Here is a 27,223-nt window from a genome sequence, read left to right as displayed (position 1 = left end):
AACACCAGGGGGCAGCAACGGGCGCGGGGGCGGCGGCGCCCGGGCCGGAGCCGGTCCCGCTCCCCTTCCGCCGGCCCGGCCCTGCGCTCTGGGCCGGGAGTTTCGGCCAGTTGCAGCAGTAGTTCCACGTCTGGGTGGATGGTTTTAATGTCCTTCTCGATCTTGCCTCGGTTTGATGGAATGGCCGGACTAGTTGCCTTGGGGGGTTTTTGGTATGTTTTTATTTTTTTTGGTTGGGGGTTTCTTTTTATGATTTTTCATCGGAGGATACGTTTCATTAGGGAAGGGTTAAAAGGCACGTCTTTATGCAACATCTGTATCTGAAACTTTAAAGTGAAGTTACCTTTAAGACGTTACTCTCGGAAACGCGAAAACCGGTGAGTGAGAGGGAGAGTGCGTGGTGTTTTGTCAGGGTGTGTCACAGGCAGTGGGAGAACCTGAAGTGTAGAACTTTGTGGAGTTTTCTGGTGCCTTAAATTCAGTGCAGGGCAACATGTCTCAGGACAAGACGACAGTCATAATTTGTGCCAGGGCAGGTTTAGGTTGGACATCAAGAATTGCTTCACAGAAGGGGTGATTAGAAGTTGGAATGGGCTGCTCAGGGAGGTGGTGGAGTCACCGTCCCTGGAGGTGTTTAAGGAAAGACTGGACGTGGCAGTTAATGCCATGGTCTACTTGAAAGGGTGGTGTTCAGTCACAGATTGGACTCGATGATCTCAGAGGTCTTTCCCAACCTAATTGATTCTGTGATATGAGATGGCAGTGTGATCAATGTTTAATAGTGTAACTATAAATACATACTGGCAGGTTTTTATCAATGAGGATAAAATGTGTATTGTAGGATAAGTTCTCATGGAGACATGCCTTGTTCCCATAATCTGACCACTATAAATATGGATGCAGCTGCTTCAATTTTCACCAATACTGAACTTTTCAGTTCTTTGCTTTTTTCCTTGCGAGTTAAAATGTGGGAAGAAATCAAGGCTTACTTGGTTGAAAAGTTGGGTGTTATTGTTTCTTTATCAGGCTTCTTTTCTTATTAGGGCCATATAGACACATGCATCTCTGCTCTATACCCACTGGAACTCACAAACTGGAAATTCAGACTAATGTGAAGCAACTGCTTAATGTATTGCATATAAAGTTAAGGAGTCGGATGATGTGTCCTCAGTAACAGGACTGATTTGGGCTACTGAACACTTTTCTTGCTCTGTTAGCACTATCCCATTCTAGGACTACATTTCCCAGTGTGCTCTTCACTGCAAACAGCACATGCTTTAAGGCAACAGGCAGTTGCCCAAGTCAGCATGGTAAGTGTGTGATATTCCTGTGCCAAACCAGTGCTGTGGTTTGAAGATGAAAAGAAGTCCCAGCTTAAGTACTCCTGACCATTTCCCTGACCGAGTGTGTTCTCCCTGCTCCATAACATCCACTCATGGTTCAAGCCAGCCAGGTTCAGATATGTCTGGTAACTCTCCTGATTCGGTGACCAAATCATTCAGGTCACTTGGCTCTGCATTTGTTTTGCTGGCGCAGGGGGAGGATGGTGTGGAAGTGGGCACAAGCAGATGGGGAGGCAGCAGCACTACTTTTGGAATTACACTGGTTTGGGGTCTTCATTGAACTGTTTGATCCAGCCATGGTGGGGCTGCCCTGAAGTGAACCTGAATCTGTGTAAGTCACATAGCTGCACACACAGAGTTAATTTGGGTTTTGGAGAGGTCCACGGAGTGCTGGAATCGGTGGAAATGTTTGTGTGAATTGGCAGGTGGGAGGAAGGAGGTTCTCCCTCTCCTGGAAGCTGCAAGCTTTTATATTGTCTCTGACTGCTGAACGCTGGAGTTGTTTTAGTGACTTGGGGTAGTCACACAGGCTTTGGGGTGCTATGCTCAGCCTCACCCTGAGAGAGCACCCAGTGGAGAACAGCAGGGCAGGGGAGAAGGGGCAGGAACTGCTGAAGTGTAATTTGCTCTCTGGCACTCACTTTGTGATGGTAGTGGGTTGCTTCTGTGTCTGTACTGTGCTTGGATTACTACCCAAATTGACTACCCAAATTGACTACCCAAATTACTACCCAAAAATCACATGACGGCACAAGAGAAAAGGGGAATGTACAGGCTGAGCTGTTGGTGAGAGATTGGAGCCTGGGTTTGGGTCAGTTTTGGATCCAGGTGTGCTCTCTCAAACCTACATCCTGGGCCTGCAGTTCTGCAACAGTCTGGACTGACCCGAGTCAGTTTTGACACAGTCTTAGAGCCTCCCCATGCCACTGTTAATCTGTGTCCAGTTCTGCACTGAGCTTATTCTCAGCACTAAGTAGCTGAAAAGAAACACTCAAAAACATTTTTGGGGGATCCCATTTATTGAACCAGTTTATCCTAAATGTGGTAACCAAAATAAGACTTGAGACTGTTTTAAATAGCTTCTTAAAGCTGTGCAAGTTTTCCTTCAACTTTGATTTTGATAAGTCAATTTTATTCTGGTGATCCCATAGAGAAACTAGTTGCACAGTTTTGCTCTGCTTTCCAAATTCTAAGTTCTGTTACTTTTTGTAGGGCTGTCTATAATGAAACCTATGTCCTTTCTCTTGATACCTCTGATTTGTGCAGAAGAGCTGAGGCTGGGTTTATTGTTTTGGGGTTTTTTTGTGTCTTATATTTGCTTTAAGTCGCTCTCTTGTTGAAGATAAACCTTCTTGAAGCTATTGTTAATTTAAAGGGGAAAAAAAAAAAAAGGCAAGCCAAAATGTAAGTGTTTGAGTTCTTTAAAATAATAATAATAATAAAAAAATCGATAAACTGTATTTTAAAGGAGGTCCATTGCCTGTCTGTGCTAATTGTGTTTGTGCTTCAGTTGTTGAATGGTGCTTCTGAATGTGACTGACATGCAAATAATGCTCAGAAAGTGTTAATAGGTTTAATAAATTTAGAAGCAAGCAAATGAAACTTGAGTTTTCATTTTTGAGAGTACTGTTGCAATGAAATGCCAGATACCTCAGTGAGAGGTAGCAAATGCAATTGAGCTATGTTTTAGCATTTGAGGAAACGTGCCTGTCAAACTAGTGTAATAGAATTGCTAAAAGCAGTGTCATTTAAAGAGTAGTGCTGTTATTAATAAAGGGTTAAAACAGCAGTGTGATCATTTATATTGAAATATAAAAGGTCCCTTGGAAGCTCTAATTGTGCTGGTAAAATTACTTCACAGTTACAGGTAAACCTGAAGTCCTAAGTGGTCCAGGTGTGGTGTTAGATCTTGATGGCAGAGCTCTGTAGCAAGAGTTTTGAGGCATCTGGTGGTGTAAGTATATTTGAGTGTTTCCTTGAATGGGAAAATAGTGTTCATCTCTGCCTTTTCTCTCTCAGTTCCTAAAGGACTTGTCAGTATGAATCTGATGTAGAAAGCAGTGAGGACAAACCACATTGGAAAAGATATTAAATACCACATGACGGTGGTTATTGGTTCATCTCTTGCCCCCTTTCAGGTTTTCTGTTGGCATTAGTAGCTGTGATATTCATGGAGAAAGGAATCCTGGCTGTTGTTTCTGGCTTTTTATGTCATGTCTGGAAAGCAGTTTTTTGGTACTGGGAGAAGGACTCACAGAATCCCAGAATGGGTCAGGTTGGAAGGGACCTCAGTGGGTCCTCTGGCCCAACCTTCCTGCTCAAGCAGGGCCATCCCAGAGCACACAGTGCAGGAATGTGTCCAGATAGATCCTGAATATCTCCAGTGAGGGAGACTCCTCATCCTCTCTGGGCAGGCTGTTCCAGTGCTCATTCACCCACACAGTAAAGTGATGCTTCCTCGTATTCAGGTGGAACTTCTGTTCATCTGTTTCTGCCCATTGCCTCTTGTCCTACTGAATAGAGGCTGAAGAAGCACACTTGCTGTCTTCAAGTTTGTAGTTTGGCTGATACTAGAAAACAGAGGCAGCAGTAGATGGAGGCAAAGGTTTTCTTGCTCATTAGGCTGATGAGCCCCAAACAAATAATGTTTTTTCACCAGAATTCTGCTGTACATCACTAAATGACCTGATTTTACTTGAGGAGGACTTATGTTGCTGTCTGTAGGAGGCTTGTAGGAGACTTAAATTGCCGTTTTGGAGCAGAACAAAGTATTTTTCCTAATGTTTAGTATAGTTTGAGTATCATTCTATGCCACGTTGCTTCTTACCTTTGTAGTGGTACTTTCCTTGTCATTGCTGTTACTGATGAAGCAGAAGTATGCACAGACAGTACTCGACCTGCCCAAACAGCCCTTGCGAAAGATGGGTTCTTCCTGTGACTACTGTACCTGGTGATTGTCAGAAAGTACCACAGTAAGCATTTCCCCCAGACTGCTGGATATGATACAGGATTCATCTACAGTCAGACTTCATGGTAATTTCATTCACCTGTACTGCTCCTGAGCTGTAGCACAGCACAGCGTGGAGTTCAGTCCTGGTGTACAAAGACACCACGACTGAATTTCGTGCAAGTCTTTAATGTAGTTTCTGTTTTAATGCTGTTCATTACCAAAGTTACAAAAACATGGCAGAATGGGGGTTAATTAGAGTATATAGACCTATAAGATTAATAGATTGAGAAATAAGAAAAGCTAAGTTTGAGAATGGGTTTGTCATTAAGTGTTTACGTCAGTCAGTCAGTGGCAGGCCTTCACAGAGTTGGTCTTCTGACAGAAGCTCAGGTGGGATGCTTAACAAGGAAGTTTAAGGGGATTGGTTGTTTTTGAAGTTTTGTTGGGGTTTTGGGGTTTTTTAGATGATTGTTATCATAAACTTACGTGTATATGTTATCAAGCAAGTTCTGTGAATTAAGAAAAAGCCTCTCCAAGAGTGTTTTGGAGGTATTTTGTAAAAAGGGCTGGGTCTACTTGTAGTTGAATAAATAGAATTAATCTTGAGATTAAACAAAATCCCTTCTGTTACTGGCAGCAAGAAAATTCTTTGTCCACTGAAACAATCTCAGTTTTTCTTGATACTGATGCAGTAACTGAGCCAGCTTTTGCTCAGTGTGATTTTGTTGATAGTTTTTACTGCCCTCTGTAACAATTTGTAAAAGGTTCTAAAATCTATCAGTTTCTGGGTGATACGTTCTAGAAAGATGTTTGAGCCAGTGCATCTGTTAATATACAACACACTTGTCTGTACTGTGCTTCCCTAATTGCCTCAATCTTCTGCATCTTTGTAAATAATTTAATTACAAATTATCTGGCTATAAACATTTCTTTAAGGTAGCTGGATCACACAGGTGTCTAAGAGAAGTCCAGTCATTTACTACTCTTACCTGATAGAAAGCAGTATTTCTACAATAGACAGTATTTCAAACATCTGTTAGTTTGTTGTGACTTTCTTTCTCCAGATTGAAGTGTGTGTTACAATGACCTGTTACCAGCTGTGAGCAGAGTGTTGATTTTTTTTTAATAATTACAGTAAAGTGAATAGGCACAATTTATTTCTTTGTGAGGAAGCAGTAGGGAGGAGGGTGAATTAAAATCAAGAGAATGAATAACTAATGCGTAAATGCAATTGTAAAATAGTTGTGTAAATCAGATCTTTTCCTGCAAGTTATACAGAGTGAGACACAACTGTGTACAAAAACATTATTAGCTTTCTTATAATTATTTATGCAAAAGACATTAAGACTACAGACAAAAACTATAATGTGCTTTTCTAGACATTTATATACTGTAAAATTTCAACTCTACTTGTGACCCCACTTAGTATTGGTATGTTGAACCACATGTGTTGTGACTGGTTTGTTTTTTAATATGAAACCATAAGAATAGTAGCCTGGGTCCTCCAGGTCATCACTGAGGGTTTTTTGAACTCTGATTCTTGAATAAAGGTTTAACATCTTCCCCCTAGCCCCATTTCAAAAATGTCCATTTTCTGGTTGGATTTTTTCCTTTGTTTTTCTAAACTCTGCTCATCTTTAGTTCTTGGAGGATGCTTGTAAAATGGTCTTTGCTGTAGAGTTCCCAATAGGTTATGGATTTTATGTATTAAGAGATGGAATCTTAATTGGATATGTATTTGAAAATACTGTGGGTCTGGAGTCACATAGCTCTGGGCGTGTTTATCCATGTGTCCGTATGCTTGTACAGCTATGTCAGTGGGTATAGTCCAGCTCTTAAAAATGTGCTGTCATTAGCAATTTACCAGCTTTAGAATTCCATCCTTGCTGCCAGATGCCATTGTAAGTTGTAGGACAATACTTCACCTGTTCACAGTTCCATGTACCAGTGCTAATGAACAGCTTTTCTTTCTTCCCAATGCAGATGCAGATTGCCATTTCCCCCACTTTTTCTTTGGGGTTGGGGGTGTTTCGGTTTTCTTTTACTATTACTATATTATTGTTGTTGTTGGGCTAGTATTATTATTATTTTTTGTTAAACTCTGTGTCTTGAAAACAGTTTCCCAGTAAGTTCTAATCATGTATATGTTTTACTTCCAGTAGGAATTGGAACTGAATTTATTCATCCACTTCTCCAAGCCTTTTGAAAAGTGACTAAATGCAACTGAGTCAGATTGTCTGTGGGTATGAAGTGGCTGGGAGAATCCAAGAACATGGTAGTGAATGGCCGGAGAAGTGGAAGCAAGTCATCTAATGACCACGCGCAGACCAAATTGCAGCATGCAGGAAAGGAGAATCCAAAGACGGGCAAAAATGGAGTTGAAAGAAGATCAAGCAGATGTATGTACATGTTTGTGCTGCTTAGTGCTATGATTCACTTCCTAGTTTTCAAGCCAGGCTTCTGTCTTACCTTAAATTGTGAGGGAGGTCTGCAGTCAGCGTGGAGCTAACATCAGAAATATTAGTTGCATATGTATTTTCTGGATGTGTTAACTCCCTTCAGGAATATAGATCTCCTCAGATCAATTTAAAAGTCAAGTAAGAATAACTGGGTGTAAATGAATTCTGAACTGTTGTAATTATAAAATGCATGTTTGGCACTAAGTGAAGTCTAGTATGATTTGAAGTGAATAACTTAATTTGAAGTACTTGCCCAACTTTCAGTAAACACACTTGTAGAAGTAAATCCCATTTTTTAAACAAGTCAGTTACATCAATAGCTATTCTGCAGTGGTTTTAAGAAATACGGAGTCTTATTTTTGCTATTGGTCTGGGATGAAGAATTAAAGGCAAATTAAAGTCCTTTATTCAGATATCCTTTAAAGTCCTTTTTTGTGCCTCTCCAGGTATTTCATCATCTTCAATCATTCTGTATTTTTTGCCACTAGCTTGTGTGTCTGTCCTCAAATGTAGCTGGGCTCTGTAATGTCCCTTAAGTGATACCTAATTTGTGCTCTCTTATTTGCAGGTAGCGGTGCTTCAGGATTTGAGGGTCAAAGTCGTTATGTGCCTTCCTCTGGAATGTCTGCCAAGGAACTCTGTGAAAATGATGACCTAGCAACTAGTTTGGTTCTTGATCCCTATTTAGGTTTTCAGACACACAAAATGAATACTAGGTAACTTGTCTTTATTTTTCTAGAAAAGAATTCATCTTCTTAGTTGATGTAAATCAGCAAAACCATGGATTTTTGTGCATGTTTTAAGAAAGTGAAAGAATGCAAATGTGTGAGTTGCTTCTGCCTTTAGAACAGTGTTGCATGTGAGTCTGGAATGCATTGCTACAAATGCAGCCTCTCACAGTGTTCCATCATAGGTCTTTCCATAAGTCTCATGTATTTGTGCTGTAGAACAGGTTGGTGATAGGCACCATTATCTAGCTTATACAGTTAACTATTTGTAAGTTTGAAACCAGTAGTCATTTGAAATCTTTCAAAGGCAGAAGCCAGATTTTGGTAACTTTTCTGTTTGTTCCATCTGCCTGGATGCCTTTTTTTTCCTTCCTTACTCTTAAACATCAGAAGAAAGAGGCAGCCTCTGAGCGGTTCAGTGTTGGTGGTACTTGATCTGAAGTTCTTGCAGACCCTTGCTGAAGGAATTGCTACTGAGACATGTCTGTATGGATAAGATAAATTAATGTGCAGCTGGAAACTTGCTTAACAGAGTTGCACCTACTTTTGCACTGTTACGCATGTGTCTGAATGCTTTGGTGAATTCTTTGTGGTCTCAGGGTTTAGCTGCTTGTGCTTCTCCCTCTGTTACAGATGTACCACTGATGATAACTCTGTTCAATCAATCTCTCTTAGCTGGTTTGCATACAAGATCTGTATTGATAGCTCAGTAGGGAAATTGTATATAAACTATATGTTTCTAAGGACAGGAATTATGTGCTTACTACTGTGCAATAATAAGAGCTGGAGTTTCCAGGCAGCACATCTTGGGAAACAGATTCTCAGCCTTTCAAATTGTTGCTGGGATTATTTTTAAAGAAGGACAGTTCACCTGTGCAGCACAGTCACATACACACACTATCAGTTAAGCAAATTGTATGTATGCAGTGAACTTACTGATTCAGAAATGACTACTGGACTAATAGGTGTTGTCACATAAATAGTTGCTGATATAGCCTGACATGGCAGCATCAGCTGTACACGAAATTGCAGCAGTGTGATTGTAATAACTGTAAAGACTTACTCCAAGAGATTTTTATTTTTTTGCTGGAGGGTGCAACATCTACCTTTAAGGAGGATGTTGGAGTTTTTCCTCTTCCCTCCCTGCTATTGGTTACAGTAGCACATTGTCCAGGTTCTTACAGTTCAAATTGAAGTGTCTTTGTATTTTCATCAGTTAATCAAGGTAAGAATATATGCTGAACGAAATTTTCTGGTTTGTTGCATGAATGATAGTGTGCAGGTTATGTACAGGTTGTTAGTTCTTGTGCTTTTTGCTGTGAAAGTGAATCCTGTTTAGTAGTTGGAGAAGCTACTTTCATAAATGTTGTTTTATATTGATAGGCTGTCAACTAAAATATTTATTTAATTACTGTTTTGAACCAAAAGGCTACACAAAGCCCATCATCATGTATTTCTTCCTTTCTCAGATTTGGAGAACAGTTACAGGCAGTCTTCAAGGACAGTAGTTAATAATCTTGGAGCACTATGGGAAATACTTAGGTGAGGCTTAAAACTCCTACCAGATGCACACTTCCCGCCTCTGTCATATTGTCCCATTGAGAAAGTTTCTGATTTTGTAATAATTAAAGTCCAGGCATCAGTATAGTTCTTATCTTTTTGGTGCAGTGATGATGCCTGCTTGTTACTGTGGCTGTGATGCTCAGATTACCTTTTTCCATCTAGTAAACTGCAGTCTTTCTAAAGCTCCTGAGAGCTCTAGAGGTCATTACTGTTGTTTTAATGGCTTTGAGGGAAGGTGCGGGAAAAGCAGGTGTGAAAAAACCATACTGCTTCCAAAATGCCAGGTGACAGTACCCAAATATTATGATGTAGTAGAAATGAAGACTTGCAGCTTATGTTTGAGCATCTTCTACTTAAGTGCATGGAGTCATATTAGTTACATAGTTTGTGTATGGAGGTGTGCTTAAAATAAAACAGCCAGTTATGGTGGCAAGCAAAGATTTCTTGTTCCCTTGTTCTAATATGCTTGATGATGCCCTGTGAAAGTGTCAGTGCCACCATTCGGCTGTGCTGTGCTGGAAACATGTAAGAGGTTTGTATTTTTGCAGCCCATTGTGAGTTGATGATCACTTACTAGAGTTCTGCTTCCCCTTACCTCTGGAAGCCAGGTCTGTATTTTTGTATGCATGAGTGTCTTCCCTGTAAGCACTTTTTCTACTTAATTCTTCTTGTTGAAGAGTTTGTAAATTTGATTTATCCGGAGTATATTGATTAAAGAAAAAAAACCCTTATGGTAAAGTATCAAGATTGATATTGAAATGTCCTTGTTTCCCATCTTCTTTATATTGAGTTAATGATCTTATGGTAGGGTGGTGACAATAACATGACTGTTACTTTGCTTGCTGGGTTTTTGTGTTTTGATTTGGTGGTTTTTTCTGGGTGTATAAAAATAAAATCCTGCAGTTCGTGAACGCCCACCATCTTGGTAATAGGGCTGTTGGCTCTGTAAACTGTCAACTCAGGAATGTCTGAAAGAGCTGAAGACTGTTTCTTAAAAGCTTACAACTGAATCCCCTAATGTGTTTGTCCAGTGTTCCTCTGAAATGTTTTGTTGTCACTAGGGATTTGAAGGACAGTATAACATGTAGCTCTGGAAATGTCCTCAGTGGCTTTACCCAGAAGTATTTTTTTTCCATCCTCTTGGATTTCCAAGAGAAAACAGGATGTTTTCAGAGCTTCCAACCCTCTTTTACAGGCCCAGTTGTTCTTTCATCAAATTTGTAGCTCTTATCTCAACAGAATAGCAGCTTAGCAGTTAATAAAAGAAACACCATGTCTTAGAAAGCATGTTCTTCTCAAGTATCACTGTTCTAAGAGGTTTTCTTGCTTCTTGTACAAATCCTGTTATATCAGCCTTTGTTGGTTTGTTAGACAGTTTGTCTACCAAAACAAAACTCATTTTGCGAGCTACACTTCTGGGTTGAAGGTTGACAAACACTAGAGATTAAAACTGACACAAAATGCCAAGTGAATTCTTGCCTGTCTTACCATCTCTTATTTTTGGGTGCATTTCCCTAGGCTGAGCACTGAATCTTGAAGTTACATGCCTTAGTGGCTATTCTGCTCTTTATACTATCTCACAAAGGTGTTACTGTTTAAACCTTGATCCAGACTCCTGATCATATTGCTGCTGTTACCAGTCAGTGTTGTTTCCTGGTTTCCTAAAGCACCAGCATCATGCTAGGGAATACTGGCAGCACTTCCAACGTGTCTTTAAATTTGCAAGTGCTTTAGGAAGTCAGCTATGTTGCAGTCTGCTGCTTTTAGTGAAGTTAAAAACAGGTGTGTGATGTGGGTGGTTTTGTCTGATTATGTGGGACTAACAGACCAAGCTTTAAGAATTTCCATGTTTCCCATTGGAATCAATGAAGTGGGTGGGGATGATGTACAGGATCTGCTTGTCTGGACACTGCCTCAACAGCAGTCACTGACTTGGGTGACTGAACTTGACAGGGTGCATCACTCTTCATCCCTTAGTCACCACTAGGCAGTAGAGACAAAAAGCACAAAGCAGTTCTGTATCATTGCATTTATGAGCCTGTGCTGAATCTCCTCTGCTTTCTTTAGCTCATTTCAATATAATAATTAGAAGGTTCAGTATTCATCTTGAGTGAAGTCTGGAGGCTAAGGAAGTGATTTGGGTTCTGCTAAATAAGGTTATGTGGCCATACAGTTCAGCTTCAGTGTTGAGGTGCTATGGAGATACTGAATTACAGGTACACAGCTCTTATGTAGTGATAATCTATTTCAAAGTGAAGCTTTTACATTCTTCAGACCTCAGTGTCTATGTACTTTACAAAATGGTTTTGTTTGACTTTTGCATAAAATCTGATTTTTCCATTTTTTCTAGATTATTTTTACTTGTAGCTTAATTCAGTAGTCCTTTACCTTGCTCCTGGTTGTTTTCTTTCACTGTGTATAAATCACACAGTGATTACATTGGAACCAACTGTTTTGCTGTTCTCAAATGTCTTGGATTAAAAAATAAAAAACCAACCGAAAAAACACCCTAAACAACCATGCCCTGCCCCTCAAACCAACACCCGCCAGCTTACTTTTACAGTTTTCTTATTTGTACTTTTAGCTTCAACAAAAAGTGTTACGTCTTCCAAACATGGAGTGACTTGCATCCAATAGTCACATTAATTGCTAAATTAAATTTACCATGTGGAGTGTTGGAATAGGATTAGAGGACAGTTTTAGGTTGTTGATTTGGAGGGTTTCTTGTGTCCCCCATATTTATTTTTAAAAAGTACTTCTTTGCTAACCATATTAAGGAGAATGAAATTGTGTCTTAGAATTTTCTTTGTTTTGACCACACTGATGTGTATTTAGTATAAGAAATTTAAGTAATATGAATTACTTTCTTCATTAAAAGTGCTGTTTTGAAATTTGGCCTTTAAAGAACATGAGTTTTCTTCTGTATGAAAATACTGGCAAGAAAGGTAGAACCAGTTGATCATAACTTGTATAACTAGCTTTGAGGAAAAAATACTCATACTACAGGATTGGGCAGGGAGGAAACCAAAATGCATGTTAATTAAATTGTTTATGCTTATTTTAAATACATGATTTTCAACTCTTGTTCTGCTGTCTTGAATGCTTAACAGACTTGCAGTTGTAGCTTCTGTGCTCAATCTCTGGTACGAGGTGAACATAAACTTGGTGTTTTCCAGACCTGCTTAAACAGAAATATCATCCAGACAAGGTGCCTGTTGTTAAAAGGCTAATGGGTTGATACAGTTTGATAAAGTCACTCTTCTTGATGTTCCCTAGTCAGAAGTTATGAAATAAGGTTTGGAAGTCAAACCCTTTATCATGCACTGGTATGCTGTGTAGAGTTCCATACTGGATCTCTTGCAGAATCAATTTATCCTTTTTGTTCAAACTCACTGCTCTCAGTGACTGAGACTGAGCAAGGTACTGTGCTTCTGAACTTACCAGAAACTCTCCTTTAACTTCCTTTATAGGCAAGCATCTCACTGACCTTTGGCTTTATACCTTGGAGTTCCAAGAGTCTTTAAGTACTCCTGAGGTAAGAGAAACTTGAGAGAGAAAGAGCTTTGCTTCCCTGAGCCATTTTCCTACATCTTCCTTGTTGAGACCATATATGTTTGCCCTTAATTGGGATGAAATCATCTTCTATCTGATTCTGAAACTGCAGTAGCCACAGCTTTATCAGATCTTGTTGACTAGGAAAAAATAAATATTTTCTAGGGAAGTGTGAAAAGTTTCTGTTCTGCAGGTTGTCAGGAAGAAGGGCTGATATTATTTCGTTGAAGACACTGTCATAGCTGAGGTGTTCATTCTTTGTTCATTTCCAACACCTGTCTTGCAGCAGACTTCATGTCCTATGAGACCTGACCTGTGAACTGCTCATAGGGTGGCTCAAGGAGTCCGTGCCTGTGAGCAGATTCAAACATCAATGTGTCTTGTTCAGTTTCCACAATGGAATTTTAATAAAGATACTGTTCAGAGGAGGAAAGCAGAAGTCTGGATAAGCAATTCTGATTTTAATTGCCTCTGTTCAGAGGCTGGGTTGGCTGGTTTGTTTTGTTGGTTTCCTTGTGCTCTTTCTATCTCTCTTTGAACTAGTCTCTTGTTTTACTGATGCTTAAAAGTCAGTTTCTCTGGCTCACTTTATATGTATGCATTTAGCTATGGGGCCTTTTCAGGCTCTTTTTATGGTGGAGCTCAAAAACAGTTGTGGAGACACTTCCAGCAGATGTGTAGGTTTTTAGATTTGGGGTTTTTTTATGTTGTGTAAATGTGGATGCCCTGTAACACCAAAATGGTAGTATGCAAGGTTGCTTCTCAAAATCAACTGGCTTTTAGGTTGCAAAAAAATAATTAATAAACTAATTAATTATACTCCTGGGAGAAGTGAAGTATCTATCAGCAGACCCAAATTCTTAAGGAATACTTCCAGGCTTTCTTGGCTTCTTCAGTGTCTCAAATGAGAAGATACCTTTTAAAGTATATATGGAGATACACCTGTGAAAGACTAAATCTTTCATGAGGAGTCTGGACTGTAGTATTCTGAATTTGCTTACAAACTTTGTATGCTCTCAGTGCAATTTATATGTGCTGTTGAACAGTGAATAGCCCTCTAACTCAGGCTTAGGGTCATTCTGATTCACAGTGTTGTTCTGATTCATCTATTTGGGAACCCTTGGAAGTGAAATGTTGAACGTGATGCTGGTTTCCAGCGTTTTTCCATGCACTTGTGGATGCTTCTTGCTTATTTGGATTCCTGTTTATCTTTTCGCATTATCTCTGTCCTGTCACTATGTAAGAACTACATTTTGATAGGGGTGCTGCAGAGAGTCCTCAGTATTAATTTTTGACCCCCTGGGTGCAGAGAGTCATCTCTTTCAAAAACGCAGTTCCTGTTTGAAATGCCTGCCATGCAGTCCAGCATTCATCTGACTGTGTAATGCCTTGGGCGTTTTACAGTCTTCTCATCCCTTTCTTGTTTCCAGCCATCTTTTTGGCCTTTGCAGGGCTTGAGCATACACTTAACTATTTTACGTCATTGGAGTGGTTTACAGAAGTTTCTGCTAATCACTTAGGTGAATTCCACCAGCAATGTGGTGCTTGAGACAAGAATCCATAGAGACACCTGCTGAATGTGATCCACGGAAGTGTGCCAGCGACTTTCAAGGGCTAAGGGCCAGATTCCAAGCTGCCTAAGGTTGCTGTTCAGATAGACATCAAGTCAGCCCCTGAGAATAATGTGTGTGAAAGTCCTAAAATATGAGGACTTGAGGCTGTAATTCATTGCTTCGAAATACTAGAAAACATAGGGTGTTGGTTCTTTTTCTGTAGGTCTTGAGAGCCACTGTTAAGCTTAGCATCTGCCCTCCTTTTTTTTCTGTATTTCTTTTCCACACTGATGGTTCAGTTGGGGTACTGCTTTCTTTAGCTAGCCTAGACCAAGCTTCTTGGTGATAAACAAGTGTGATGATGTCTATCAGTACATACACTGCCTGTCTCAGGTGCTAATGCAATTTCAAATATGATGGCTTTTCCACCTATCTTTGCTCCTGTGGGTCACTTGGCTAAAAAATTGTGTATTTCAACATGTAAAATACAGTGTAAGGGAGAGGGCCGTCACTCATGTAGCCCAGCAACAACAGGCATACTGAAGACCAATTTTATTTGTAAATCCTGTGGGTTTTTCCTGTGTGTAATGTTTGCAGATGGAGGTGTAAGTGAGATACTGGTTTCATGATTGTGCAAATTGGTGAGCTCTCTACTTCTGGTGTAAGTGCAGTTGGCTCCTTGCTGGGAAACTTGTTTCTGGTTGAAACTGAAAAGTGAGTGCAAGTCCTGTTCTGAAACTAGTCAGGTTCAGTTCTGGCTATATGATTTTAAATTTCCTTTGTGTATGAGGAAGCTCTTCGAGTTATGGCTATCAAATTTGGGCAAAGTCTTTCTGGTTTTGGGAGAACAGAGATATTCATATGTGTGACTGGCAAGTTAAGGAAGACTTTGGTGTGCTGCAGAACAAAAATATTGATTGTGTCATAGAGTTTTCTTGCATGATAAGGTCTCATCAGCTTGTTAGGTAGTTAGCTTTTGGGGGTGATGATACAAGTATATTCTTTAATAAAGAACTTGACTTGAAACTTCATGGTGTGGTGTGTGCTACAGTTGTAAGCAGGCATCTGTTTCTTGGCTGACTCCAGCTGTCTTGTTCAATTGTCATGTCAGCAAGAAGAGAACCGAACCTGATGTTCACTCAGAACTCCTTACTGTGCCCTCTCTTCTGAAAGCCCACAGGTTTATGCTGGTAAATTTTGCTGGATTCAAGAAGATCTAAAAGGGTACTTAGTTATTATGTCACAAGGAGGTTTTTCCGATGGAAATTTGAGAGATTTGCAAAAGCAGCATGGAACGCTGATAACCTGCTGAAAGTGATTCTGCTCTTAGGGGATCTGTCTTCATTATATCAGGAACGTAAATACAGCATCTTCCTTCTAAGGAAGGAAATTGAATCCTCATTGTTGTTACTTATTTCTGATTAGATACTTAGTATTTTGCAAAGTGAAACAAAATCAGGAGGTAACACTTCTTTGTTTCCTTTATACAAGTTGCATGGAAGAATTAAATATTATGTGCTCATTTAAAAGAAGTTACTTGCAACAGACAAGATTCTAAGGTGACAATAACCCAGTTCATGTGGCAATTTAAAAATCAGGGTGTCAGTGAGGAAGTTGATTGAGGTTTCCTTCCATCAACTTCAAGAATTATTTTTCCCCCCTTAGTTACTTTTGTAATGAAATACAGATTTCATTTAGCACAGAAGAGGAAATAAAATAAGCATAGTAATGAACTTCTAGCAACAAGTAACAGGACTTAGTCTTACATGTTTGCTCAGAAGCTCTTGGTTTGTTTAGCACTTTTGTCATACGCTCTGTAAGCAAAACATTTGAGTTGTAAAAAGAGCTGCAGAAAACTGTTTCTCATGATCCTGGGAAATTTTTATCTTTGTGAAGAGTCCCCTGGGGTGTGGCACACATTTAAGAATAGCCATACCCCACCTCTGCCCAAAAGCAGAGCTTATATGGGTATGTGCTCAGTCAAAGGCAATTTATAGGGATTTGGCAAAAATCTCTAAGTGCCGCTTTCTCTTGGTGGTTTTGCAGCTCAAAAATGGAGCTTCCACTTCTGGCAGTCATGCAGTTTTTTTCTGTTACTTTTTCCCACTGAAGATATGAAGGGTAGCTTTTCTTAAATCTCAAGCTTTGGGAAGAAAGGAGAGTTCTCTGCTAATGTACAGGTGTTTGTTTTCTTATTTACATATCCAAGATTTCCTGTTTTGGGGGAGGAATTCTTATGATTGCCCTAACTTGTGGAACCTTAATTCTCCACAGATGTAGCATCTGCCATGTGTCAGTATTTGTAGATACTTCTTGTGTTGTCATTAAGAGCTCTATTTTATATGAATGGCCATGTTAAGTTTGCAATCCACATAAACCCATGTACTGAATTTATCAATATAAAAAGGCTTTGGGTTTGGCAGAAGTTGGTCAGTGTCTTTATGCAGGGAGTTACACATTTATATGGGTAGCAAAAGAACTGTGCTGTAACTGAGGAAGAATTGAGAATGACTGATGGTGGACTGGAATAGCTTTATTTTTTTATTTCAGATTTCGACCTATTAAAGGAAGGCAAGAAGAACTCAAAGAGGTGATTGAACGTTTTAAGAAAGATGAGCACTTAGAAAAAGCCTTCAAGTCCTTGACGTCAGGTGACTGGGCCCGGCACTATTTTCTTAACAAGAACAAAATGCAGGAAAGGTTGTTCAAGGAACATGTAGGTGTATTTGTAATTAATGTGCTTTTTCAAATGGTTGAAAGGCAAAGAAAACAAAAATTTCTTAAGAATGTAGCAATAGTAAAGCAGTCAAGTGCTCTGTTATATGTTGTTTTATTGTTTTTTTAAGATAAACTTCCTTTCTTTTTGTAAAGCCTAGCTAGACACACCCTCAATTTTTTGTTTTTGTGGGACTTTTTGTTTCTTTTTTTTTCCGTTAACTTTCATTGCCTTTTATTAATAGAGTGTAGAAAGGAAGGAGTTTTTTTCCCTTTCGTTGTTTGTTTGTATTGTGGTTTGGTTGGGGTTTGTGTTTTTCAGGGGGCTTTTGGGGTTCTAGGTTTCTTTTACTTACAGCTTTTGTAAATTAAATTAGGTGACAAAGGAAGATAAAGGAAAAGGGAGTTGTTACCTCAAAATACCCCACTTCCCCCACTCCAAATCTATTTTGATTCTCAAAGAAAAAAGCCATAGTATTGTTTACTTAACAAAAAAAAGAAAGATGCTTCTTCAGGAGTCTGTTGTTTCCAGGTATAACCAAAAGGAATTTGGACTACTTTAAAATGCACCAAATCTAATAATGCAAGAAAGAGTTAGCAGAAAAAGTTCTTCTTTGTTACAGTGGTTTTTAGAGTAACACAATCAGACCTCAACTAAAAAAAAAATTATTCAACAGTCCCTGAATTCAGCATCTAGGTTTGTTGTGGAAGTAATATCTTTTTTCAGAACTTGAAATAATAAAATGGATTCCTATAGATTATTAGGTCTCAGTGGTTGTTAAAGATGTAAGAAGATTTCTTGAATGCAAGTATTCAGTGATTTAAGAAAAAAATTACCTATTTTCATTAGTTGGACCAAATTTGTACCACTCCAAGTATCTTTAATTTTCTTAAACTTTTTGGATAATTACATTACCTGTGTGAGGATTCCTGCAAGTCACTGTGAAGAAATAAGATCAACATAATACATATATATATTAAACATATAGAAACATTATAAAACATACAGAAATGCATTTCAGCAGACAGTATCGTGCTCCAGTATAATTTTGTGTTTCTGTACAGTTCACTTTTCATTATTTATATAAGAAGTTCCTCACTGCTTTCATTTTGCATGTAACAGACAAGTACTGGGTTTTTTCATTGCAGGTATTTATTTATTTACGAATGTTTGCAACTGACAGTGGGTTTGAGATACTGCCTTGCAATCGGTATTCTTCTGAGCAAAATGGAGCCAAAATCGTTGCAACAAAAGAATGGTAAGAAATACAGTTTACTGTTGTGTCCTGTTTCTGTCAATTATTTGAAAGAATCTATAAAAATATATTTAAAAGTGTGATTTAGAAATAAAACTGCAGCCAGTGAAATAGTTTTGTATTGTTACTTACAAACTGAATTTTCTCTCTATTTTTTGCTAAGTATTTAATACAGGATCCATGTCTGTGGAAGATACTCCTTTGTATATTTGGGTTTATGCATATAGTGTTCATTAAACTTTTTTTTTTAATATCTTGTTTTCAGTCAGATAGTTAGTTTTTTCTACTCAAGAGTTGCTAGCCTTCCGTGAGAAACATGACATTATGGCAGATTTGTTACACAGCAAATAATTGAGGAGAAAATGAGTTTTTAGCCTTTTTTAAAACAGGTGTTACTTGCCTATTTTGACTGTGCAAAATAAATCTCTCCTGGAAACACAAGGCTGGAACCCCAGTGTATTTCCCATATATCTCATGTATATCTCATTTTGGCACATCTGAGTTTCATCATGAGCATGCGTGTGGCAGCACCAGCAGATTCTGGCTTAATTCAGATTTTAAAATCACTTCAGATGTAGACACCAATTGTATGAGCTTTGCTTTGTGGCAATACCCATTCATAGCAGCACACCTGATGTGAAGAAATGCAGTTATGTTCACACTGGGATTGATTGGCTGGATATCCTGCTGGTGGCAGCACAACCTCTACCTCTTAGACAGGAAGCTTTAAATAGGCTGAGGCCTGTTTCCAGCTCTTCATAACCAGAGCTGAAAGTTCCACATCCATGATACAACCCAAAAAATACTGACTGGTTTTTTTTTCTTGTATTTGTTGTTTTTTGGGGGGGGGGACGGGACAGTGTTTGTTTTTTGTTTTTGTTGTTGCTGCTGCTTGAATTCACCCTTGGCTGATTCTTTGGGGTAGAAGCTTTGCATGTAGGTGTATTGAAAACAGGTGAACTTCATACTCAAAATCTAGAGTAGCCTGAGAAGTGAGTGAGACAGGAGGGCTGCATCTTAACCCTCCTGATATCTGGAAAACTGTTAAGACTCAAAACTGATTAAAATTCTCAGCACTCTTTATAAAAGGAGAAATTTGAACTTAAAAGACTTCTAATTTGTGTCCTTCATGTACCCTTAGTATATCCATGTTCATCTCTGTCAGAGTACTCTGGCCAAAGTATGGAATGGCCACTCTGAAGAGCAGTAGAAACAACGCCCATGCAAGAAAATGGAAACTGTGCTCCTACTTGGCTGAGCATTCAGTGCCTTTCCACTGCTCTAGTCATGATGGCACATTGGCTGTCTGCACACAAAGCCTTTGTGGTTTTGTTCATTTTTGTAGGTGTCATTCCCCCTCCTCACTCTATTTTGAGGACCAGCTTCATGCTCATGAGAGAGGAAAGCATATTGCTTGAATTCCAGCCTTTGTTTGAGTCACTACTGAGCCTCATTTAAAAAGCCATGGAGCTCTAAGCATTTTCATTATGCTGGGTTTTCCTGGCCACAGGAGGAAGTTTAGGAAACACAAGCAAGAACAGCTGGAGGAAGTCAAAATTTCTCAAGTGCTGATGGGGAGGGAGTGTACACAAATGAAAAGATCTTGCTTTTGGTTTTAACAATTGCAGAAGCTGAAGTAATCAACTCTTTCAATTTCTTGCCTGCAGTCTCAGGAAATTGTAGAAACAATGGTGGTAATTGTTTCTGACGTCAGATTTGTTGTAATTGATTCTATAACAACTTCTCTTTCTGTGAAATTATTTTGTAACTTTGGCACATGTAGTCCTATTTTTGCTACTCTTTTTACATTAAAGGAAACGAAATGATAAAATAGAATTACTTGTGGGCTGTATTGCTGAACTATCAGAAATGGAAGAAAACATGCTGCTGAGACATGGGGAAAATGACTTCAGCGTCATGTATTCCACACGAAAAAACTGTGCACAACTGTGGCTTGGTCCTGCTGCATTTATCAATCATGGTGAGTAATAAGTATAGGAAGCATGTTGAAGGGCATAAAAAATTCAGAAGTGTTGTATGTGAGCCAAACAACACAGAAACTTGCAGAAAAATGTCTGAATCTGGCATACTGTATTACTGTAGGACAAAATCATATTGGGATTTTCCCAGCCAGAGCTGATGAGCTGAGAAATTCAGAGAAGGCTCTAGGGAAATGTTGCCTTCTTCCTTGAAGGAGATTTTGGAACTGGCAGCTAAATTAGTGGAACATATTGTGGGTTACCTTGAATTCTTTGTGAACTCAGTCAACAATAACATCTTTATTAGATGAAGTTCTTACGGCTGTTTAACCTTTTGCACAGAAGTTTAGCTGATTGTGTTGCATTTGTGTGCCAAAGGAAGAGCAGGTAGGATTTAAGATGAAGCTGTTTACTCTAAAGAGGAGGGAAACTGGACATTTGTGATAGCATAGGAAAGAGCTCAGAAATGCAGCTATATCGAAACAGAAATCTTTTGATGTATGGCTATGTGCAGTACTAACTTAACTCCCAGTATTTAGTTGAGATTCTGCAGTCATTGAAGTCAAAGTGAATCCTTACTTTAGATATCTACAACTATTCATGTTTCAGGTCTTATCCACAGTTAATTGACTTTATCTTTTGGACCTTTTTCAGATTGCAGACCTAACTGTAAGGTAAGCAAGAAATTATAAATAAATAAAGTACCCCACTTTTATTTCTTTCTCCTTCCAACTTTTCTTCCCCAAATGTTCTATTTCTTACTCAGATACTGTGCAGCCTTAATGATTAACCTTTTTTTCACTTCTTGTCATCTCCTTTTCCAGTTTGTATCAACGGGCAGAGATACAGCATGTGTGAAAGCTCTGAGAGATATTGAACCTGGAGAAGAAATCTCTTGTTACTACGGAGATGGGTTTTTTGGAGAAAATAATGAATATTGTGAATGTTATACCTGTGAAAGGTATGCATTGTTGTAAAAAGCTTTCAGATGGAATTGGGCATATTCATGATCTGTTTTGTGAACCTGGAAGTCCTTGATTATGAGTACTTCAGATTTTTGGACACAAAATAATTGCTTCCTACCTATTTGATGTAATGATTTTTCTGTGTTGGTAGAGAATGGTGGTGATTCCTGAGAAATCTGTGTCCTCTTAATTTTTTGATTCTCTGTTCTGGAGATCAGCTCAAAATGAGACAGAACAAAACAGGGGTGTAGGTTCTTAAAAATACTTGTATTGAATAAAGTAGAATTGGAAGGAAATGCAGTTACAGCTTCTACAAGACCACTGTGAACTGATCCCCAGCTTTTGCTCTTCTTTGCACTTGATAAAGCAAATTCCGTTAATGTTTTATTTGTGGACCTGAAGTTCTCTTCTGCTGGGAATGGGCAAACTAGTTTTTCACCCAGTGTTGTTAGAACTTGGGGATTTGTGTATTTGTAAATATCTACTGGTTTGTACAGTATTTGCTTCTCTCTGTCCATCACTCAGTATTTGTTTTTAACGTGCTGTCCCAACCTGTTTCTTCACAAAATCAGTTGAAAGAATTCCATACATTCCAACCAACATAAGTTGGTTTTTGCCATGTTGAAACTCCTGCTCACTTGTGAACACGGAGGCTCGGCATCATGTGTGAGAGCTTCACTCTGTTCCAAGAGGAGCTGCACAGAACTCAGTGTTCTGTTTGATCTAACTGTAGGAAGATCAATCTCTAACTGCATAAGCTCTAACTGTAGAAATAAAAACCCTATAAAGGTCAAAATATTGCTCATATTGAGAAATAGCTTAGTGCACCTGCATATAAATAGTTTAATAATACTATATCCATTTTTATTGGCTACTTTGGTCACTAACATATCTTGAAATTAAAGGGAAAATACTCTGGTATGGACCTCCAAGCTTATGTGATGTTGGTAGGCCATTCCAGGTGAAGGGTGCAGTCTCAGACTTTCTCTCAAGAGCAGTTAGTAAAAATGTACTTCAGTCCTGGAGACTAAAGTGATGAACAAATAGGCACCAGAATTGTTTTTCCCTTGTTACATGGAGCAATGGGGTTTTTTCTCAAGTTCTTTTGATCACTGATTTCAGTGTAATATGGACATACTTTCCTTTTCAGGACAAACTAGTTTTATGTGTCTGAACATTTTCATTAACTTGTTTTTGTATTTTAAGTACATGTTAAGTTATTTTTTAAAGCTAATGTTTGGGTAATTTTAACTTTAGGAATCTGCTTTTCAGATGCAAAGCTGTGGTAGAGGTAACCAAATATATAAGATTTTATTCCAGGGGGAGTTAGTAAGGACTCATTTTTTGCTTGTTTGAAGACTGAAGAGGTAACAGTCACTTTGTACACCACAAAAATTTAAATGTCCCAGTTTTAGCTATGCTGTAAAGAGTCTTAATTTGCAATGTTAAAATGCTGGGATCTAAGGATCTGTGGTATGTTCAGAGCAGTGGGAGATTTGGTGCAGTACAATTTCTTTCAAGCCTCCAAAAGTCATCACCAGTAAGATTTGCGTCTCTTTACGTATGTCCATGTACTCTTCCTAAGTGATCCTGCTGTTCTTGCTGGCCAGCTGAGACATTTAGGCACCCAAGATGACAGGTAGAAGACAGAACGGGCCACAAACTGCTGACCAGTTCTGTGGCTGTTAGTCTCATTGATCTAGATATGCCTGAGATCCAAACTACTGTATATGAAACAACACGCAAAATTTACATTAAGATTTATTAATACTTTCTGTGCTCCTTTTATCTGTAGACGTGGAACTGGTGCTTTTAAATCAAGAGTGGGATTGCCAGCACCTACTCCTGTGATTAACAGTAAATATGGACTGAGAGAAACAGACAAACGATTGAACAGACTTAAAAAGTTGGGTGACAGCAGCAAGAATTCAGACAGCCAGTCCGTCAGCTCTAACACTGATGCAGATACCACTCAGGAAAAAGGTAATGCAAGTAAGTAAGGGGAAGAGCTTGGAGTCATTGAAGGCTTCACAAAAACATGGAGAACTTTCACAGTGACAGAATTCTTCTCTTAGTGTTGAGATGCTTCTCACATACTGGTCGTTAAAACTAATTTATTCAGGAATCCATAGGCAGTTTAAACAGCAAATTAATGGTTTTCCACAAGTGTTAGAAGAACAATAGGTGGTATGTTCTTCTTCTGTTTTCTTTTTTTTTAATATCAAAAGCAAATATTTATAAACATGTCAGTTAAAGTCCTGCCAATAATTTCTGTATTTCAAAATACAGTAAACTACCACAGGCAGTAGTATGGTTTAGCAAAGAAAACTTAAATAGTTTGAATTCTGAGGAAAATAAATTTTAAATAAATACTCTTAGTAGTTATTATTAAACAAATAGTTGTTTCCTTTAGAAGTCTTTGAAATCGGGCAGCTGTTCCCTTTCCACATCCAGAATTGATAGTTCAGGCACCTCTTGTGCAGTGAAAGTGCATAGGTAGTCATTTCAGAAGAAAATGGAAGGGATTTTTGTTTGTAATCTTCCTGCAAGACTTCTGTCTATGGAGTAGTGAGTATGATTTATTTCCTTTCCCCACTTTCCCACCTCCACCAACCTCAGTATGGGCAAATACAAATAATTTAAACTTTGATTTAAGTGGTAAATAGGTTTGGAGCTACGTAAAATACTGCGGTTCCATCTGCCTCCTCTTTGCTGCTAATATTAAAAAAAACCCATAAAAACAAAACATCAAAACCCAACCAATCAATAAACAAAAAACCCTAAAAATGTCCCAAAATCTTTTTATGGTCTCTAATTGCCAGTATTAGAATTGCACCTCTGTTGAGCAGACAAAACCCCTTAGCCTGCCACAGTAGGCAGTAGTTTCACCTGAAACTCAAACCATTACATTAGGTAAAGGTGTTTGGGGTTTTTTCCTCCTTCTCCATGAAAAAAATCCTGGAAATAATATTAGATCATGCTGATCCTCAGATTTTGCTGGAACAATACCCAGCAAAAGATGTAGATAATGTCAAATTAATTTTTTTTTAATTGGTAGCAGAAGAAATTCAATAAAAACACAGGGGGTAGTGAGGGGAAGTGTACCTGGAAATACTGATGTACTTGTGGCCCGTTTGACAATTCCTTTTGTGTGTTGAGTTGCAAGTTAAGCATTCTCATTCCTTACTACATACTATCTATCCTGTCTCATGGATTTTTTTGAAGTGCCCCAAATAAATGAAAAAATGCAGTATTTGGGAGTGGGAAATTCAGGATATAGTAGTGTCATAACAAAACTGCTTTTTTCTTTTTCAGCTAGCAGAAAATCTTCAATTGGCGTAAAAAAGAACAGCAAAAATAGAACGTTAACCAGACAGTCTATATCAAGAATTCCAGCATCATCAAATTCTACCTCATCTAAACTAACTCATATAAATAATTCCAGGGTACCAAAGAGACTGAAAAAGCCTGCAAAGCCTTTACTTTCAAAGATAAAGTTGAGAAATCAGTGCAAAAGGCCAGAGCAAAAGAATGCTTCTCGAAAGCTTGAAATGGGAAATTTAGTTCTCAAAGAGCCTAAAGTAGTTTTGTATAAAAACTTGCCCATTAAAAAGGATAAAGAATTGGAGGGACCAGTCAAAGTTGCAGTCTCTAGCGGATGCTTAACGAGGCATGCAGCAAGAGAACATAAACTGAATTCTGTGAAAGGTGCTTATGAGCATGGTGATATTGCACCCTGCACATATATCACAAGGAGGTCGATGAGAACAAGGATGAGTTTGAAGGAGACCTCTGACACAAAGCTTGAACCAAATACGTTGGATAGCTATAAGAGTAACTTGACTGGAACACAATCGGACATTGCAGAGCAGCAGTCTCGTGCATTAAACGACAACGATGTGGCTCATGGACCATCACATAAAGGGGAGGGTCGGTGCCAGAAAAGTGATGCAGGCACATCAAAAAAGAAATCTCGACAAGGGAAGCTTACGAAACCATCTTCAAAAACAGAGGAAACTGATACTATGCACAACACACCTGTGAAGGATGAAGTACCAGATTTGATTAGTTCTCATTCAGAACTCGAAGAAAGGAATAACATGGTGGACACACCTGTTGGCTTTAAAGACTGTATCCCTGGATCTGGTGGCTGCTCTGTAACAACTGACAATTTTAAAGCAAAAGACAGCTTTAGAACTGCAAAAAGTAAAAAGAAAAGACGAATTACGAGGTATGATGCACAACTTATCCTTGAAAATAGCTCTGGGATCCCTAAACTGACTCTTCGTAGGCGCCATGATAGCAGTAGCAAGGCAAATGATCAAGAGAGTGATGGCATGAATTCTTCAAAAATAAGCATAAAATTAAGTAAAGACCATGAAAAAGATAATAATTTATATGTAGCAAAGCTAAATAATGGGTTTAACTCAGGATCAGGCAATAGTTCAACAAAATTAAAAATACAGCTAAAACGAGAGGATGAAAACAGAGGGACGTACCCAGAGGACCTTCATGAAAATGGTGTGTGTTGTAGTGAAACTCTCTCCCTTTTGGAGTCGAGAATGGAAGTAGATGATTATGGTCACTATGAAGAGGAAACAGCAGATGAATCTTCATCAGAAGAGGATGATGAAGAGGAAGATGACTATGATGATGAATTTGATGACTTTATTCCTCTTCCTCCAGCGAAGAGATTAAGGCTTATTGTTGGCAAGGATTCAATAGATATTGATATTTCTTCCAGGAGGAGAGAAGATCAGTCTTTAAGGCTCAATGCATAAGCTTATAGGTCTTAAACTGACCTGGATGTCATTTCTAAAAAAAATATAAAAATAATTTAAAAAATAATAATAAAAAAAAACCCAACAAAAATTCCATTTGATTATTCCTCAACTAAAGAACTTTCTGAAAAACTTAGTGGCAGCACTTCTTTATTCACCTATCAACGTAATATTGTAGAAAGTGTACAGCATACTGACTCTTCTTAAGTCTGATTTGTGCAGATTTTTATTGTACTTTTTAATAGCCTTCTTATGTGCAATTCCGAGTTAGAGGTAATGCTCTGTTGTAAAATAAAGGCTCAAGCAAAGTTACGAAATTGCATCAGATCTTTCCATGCAGGACAATGAGAATACAGTGTGGCTACAGAATTATTTTTGATCAGTAGGAGCGTTAGTTTGCTCTTACAATATTTGACTAAACAATTTACAAAATCATAGTAGCAGCATATTAAGGTTTTCTAGTATATGTTAATATCACCAGCAATGATCTACAGCTTTCTGATTTATTTGCTAGATGGTTTTTTCCCCTTGGAGTTTGTCAGTTTTAACACTGTATGCTGTCCCAGACGTACTGTTTGTGGCCTTTGTTATAGTAGCAAACCGTTGGTTGGAAGTCAAATTGATTTCTTTAAAAAAAGAGAAAAAAAAATATTAAAATATGTTGACAATTTGCTGACTTTTTAGTACATTATATGTACAAGGGTAGCAGTATGCAGAATAAAGTTTGGATATGGTGTATTTATTGCTTGTTACGTAAATTAAACACCTTGTATTTAACACTTTTCAATACTTTTAGATAAAATTGTTCTTTGCAAGAATGATTGGTGCTTATTTTTTCAAGAATTTGCTGTGAAATAATGTGATTACGACGGGCAACATTTATCCAATGAACTGCAGCTATCCTAAATTGGTTCTTCATATTTTTCTGTTGCACTTGTAAAATGCTACAAGGAATTTAAAGAAAAATCTATTCACTTTAACTTATGATAGTTTTATCAAATTAAAAACAACTAAGTCACAGCTTTTGTTCTGTGGTAACCTATGATTTGTTTGTCTTTTAAGAACCAGTTGTAAAAGACTGAAAAAATATGTATATGTTGTAAATATTTGTGTGTTGTGAGAAACTTTGTCATAAGAAATTGAGATAACTTGCCAGAAGGGTTTTTAAGTTTAGAAATACATCCATGCCAATAAAATAGGAAACTGTAAACCTAGTTTTAAACTCTGCATCAGTTGGGAGTCCTTTGCTCATACATAGTTCACTTAATACTTCAGAGTCTGCTTTATAACAATGAAGAGCATCAGGGCAATCTTTGGCTCTTTGGTTTTTAATAAAAGAATGTTAGGAAACTTCTGGGCACAATGGATTGTTTGTATGT

General features: G+C 38.3%; 1 protein-coding gene across 11 annotated transcripts in view; it reads left to right on the top strand.

Annotated features, from left to right (window-relative positions):
• KMT5B (lysine methyltransferase 5B) overlaps nucleotides 1-27,198 on the top strand; it is a 28,132-nt gene extending 934 nt beyond the window's left edge. Inside the window, exons 1-10 of one of the 11 annotated variants that reach the window (XM_015631009.3) lie at nucleotides 70-212; nucleotides 6,456-6,692; nucleotides 7,321-7,468; nucleotides 16,699-16,864; nucleotides 18,013-18,122; nucleotides 19,934-20,100; nucleotides 20,753-20,772; nucleotides 20,923-21,059; nucleotides 22,859-23,055; nucleotides 24,379-27,198. In XM_015631009.3, the coding sequence (XP_015486495.1) occupies nucleotides 6,539-6,692; nucleotides 7,321-7,468; nucleotides 16,699-16,864; nucleotides 18,013-18,122; nucleotides 19,934-20,100; nucleotides 20,753-20,772; nucleotides 20,923-21,059; nucleotides 22,859-23,055; nucleotides 24,379-25,844 (2,565 nt within the window). In that variant the 5' untranslated portion in view covers nucleotides 70-212; nucleotides 6,456-6,538 and the 3' untranslated portion in view covers nucleotides 25,845-27,198. Of the gene's footprint in view, nucleotides 1-69; nucleotides 213-237; nucleotides 378-3,313; nucleotides 4,377-4,405; nucleotides 6,693-7,320; nucleotides 7,469-12,513; nucleotides 12,579-16,698; nucleotides 16,865-18,012; nucleotides 18,123-19,933; nucleotides 20,101-20,752; nucleotides 20,773-20,922; nucleotides 21,060-22,858; nucleotides 23,056-24,378 lie in introns of those variants that run through there. The other 10 variants (XM_015631005.3, XM_015631008.3, XM_015631006.2 and 7 more) reach the window with 10 other exon arrangements.
• The last annotated feature ends 25 nt before the right edge of the window (nucleotides 27,199-27,223 follow it).

The sequence above is a fragment of the Parus major genome, chromosome 5, assembly GCF_001522545.3.
Source record: "Parus major isolate Abel chromosome 5, Parus_major1.1, whole genome shotgun sequence".
NCBI classification, from domain to species: domain Eukaryota; kingdom Metazoa; phylum Chordata; class Aves; order Passeriformes; family Paridae; genus Parus; species Parus major.
Note: the sequence above shows the minus strand (reverse complement) of the source record. Positions and strands in the feature narration are given on the sequence as shown.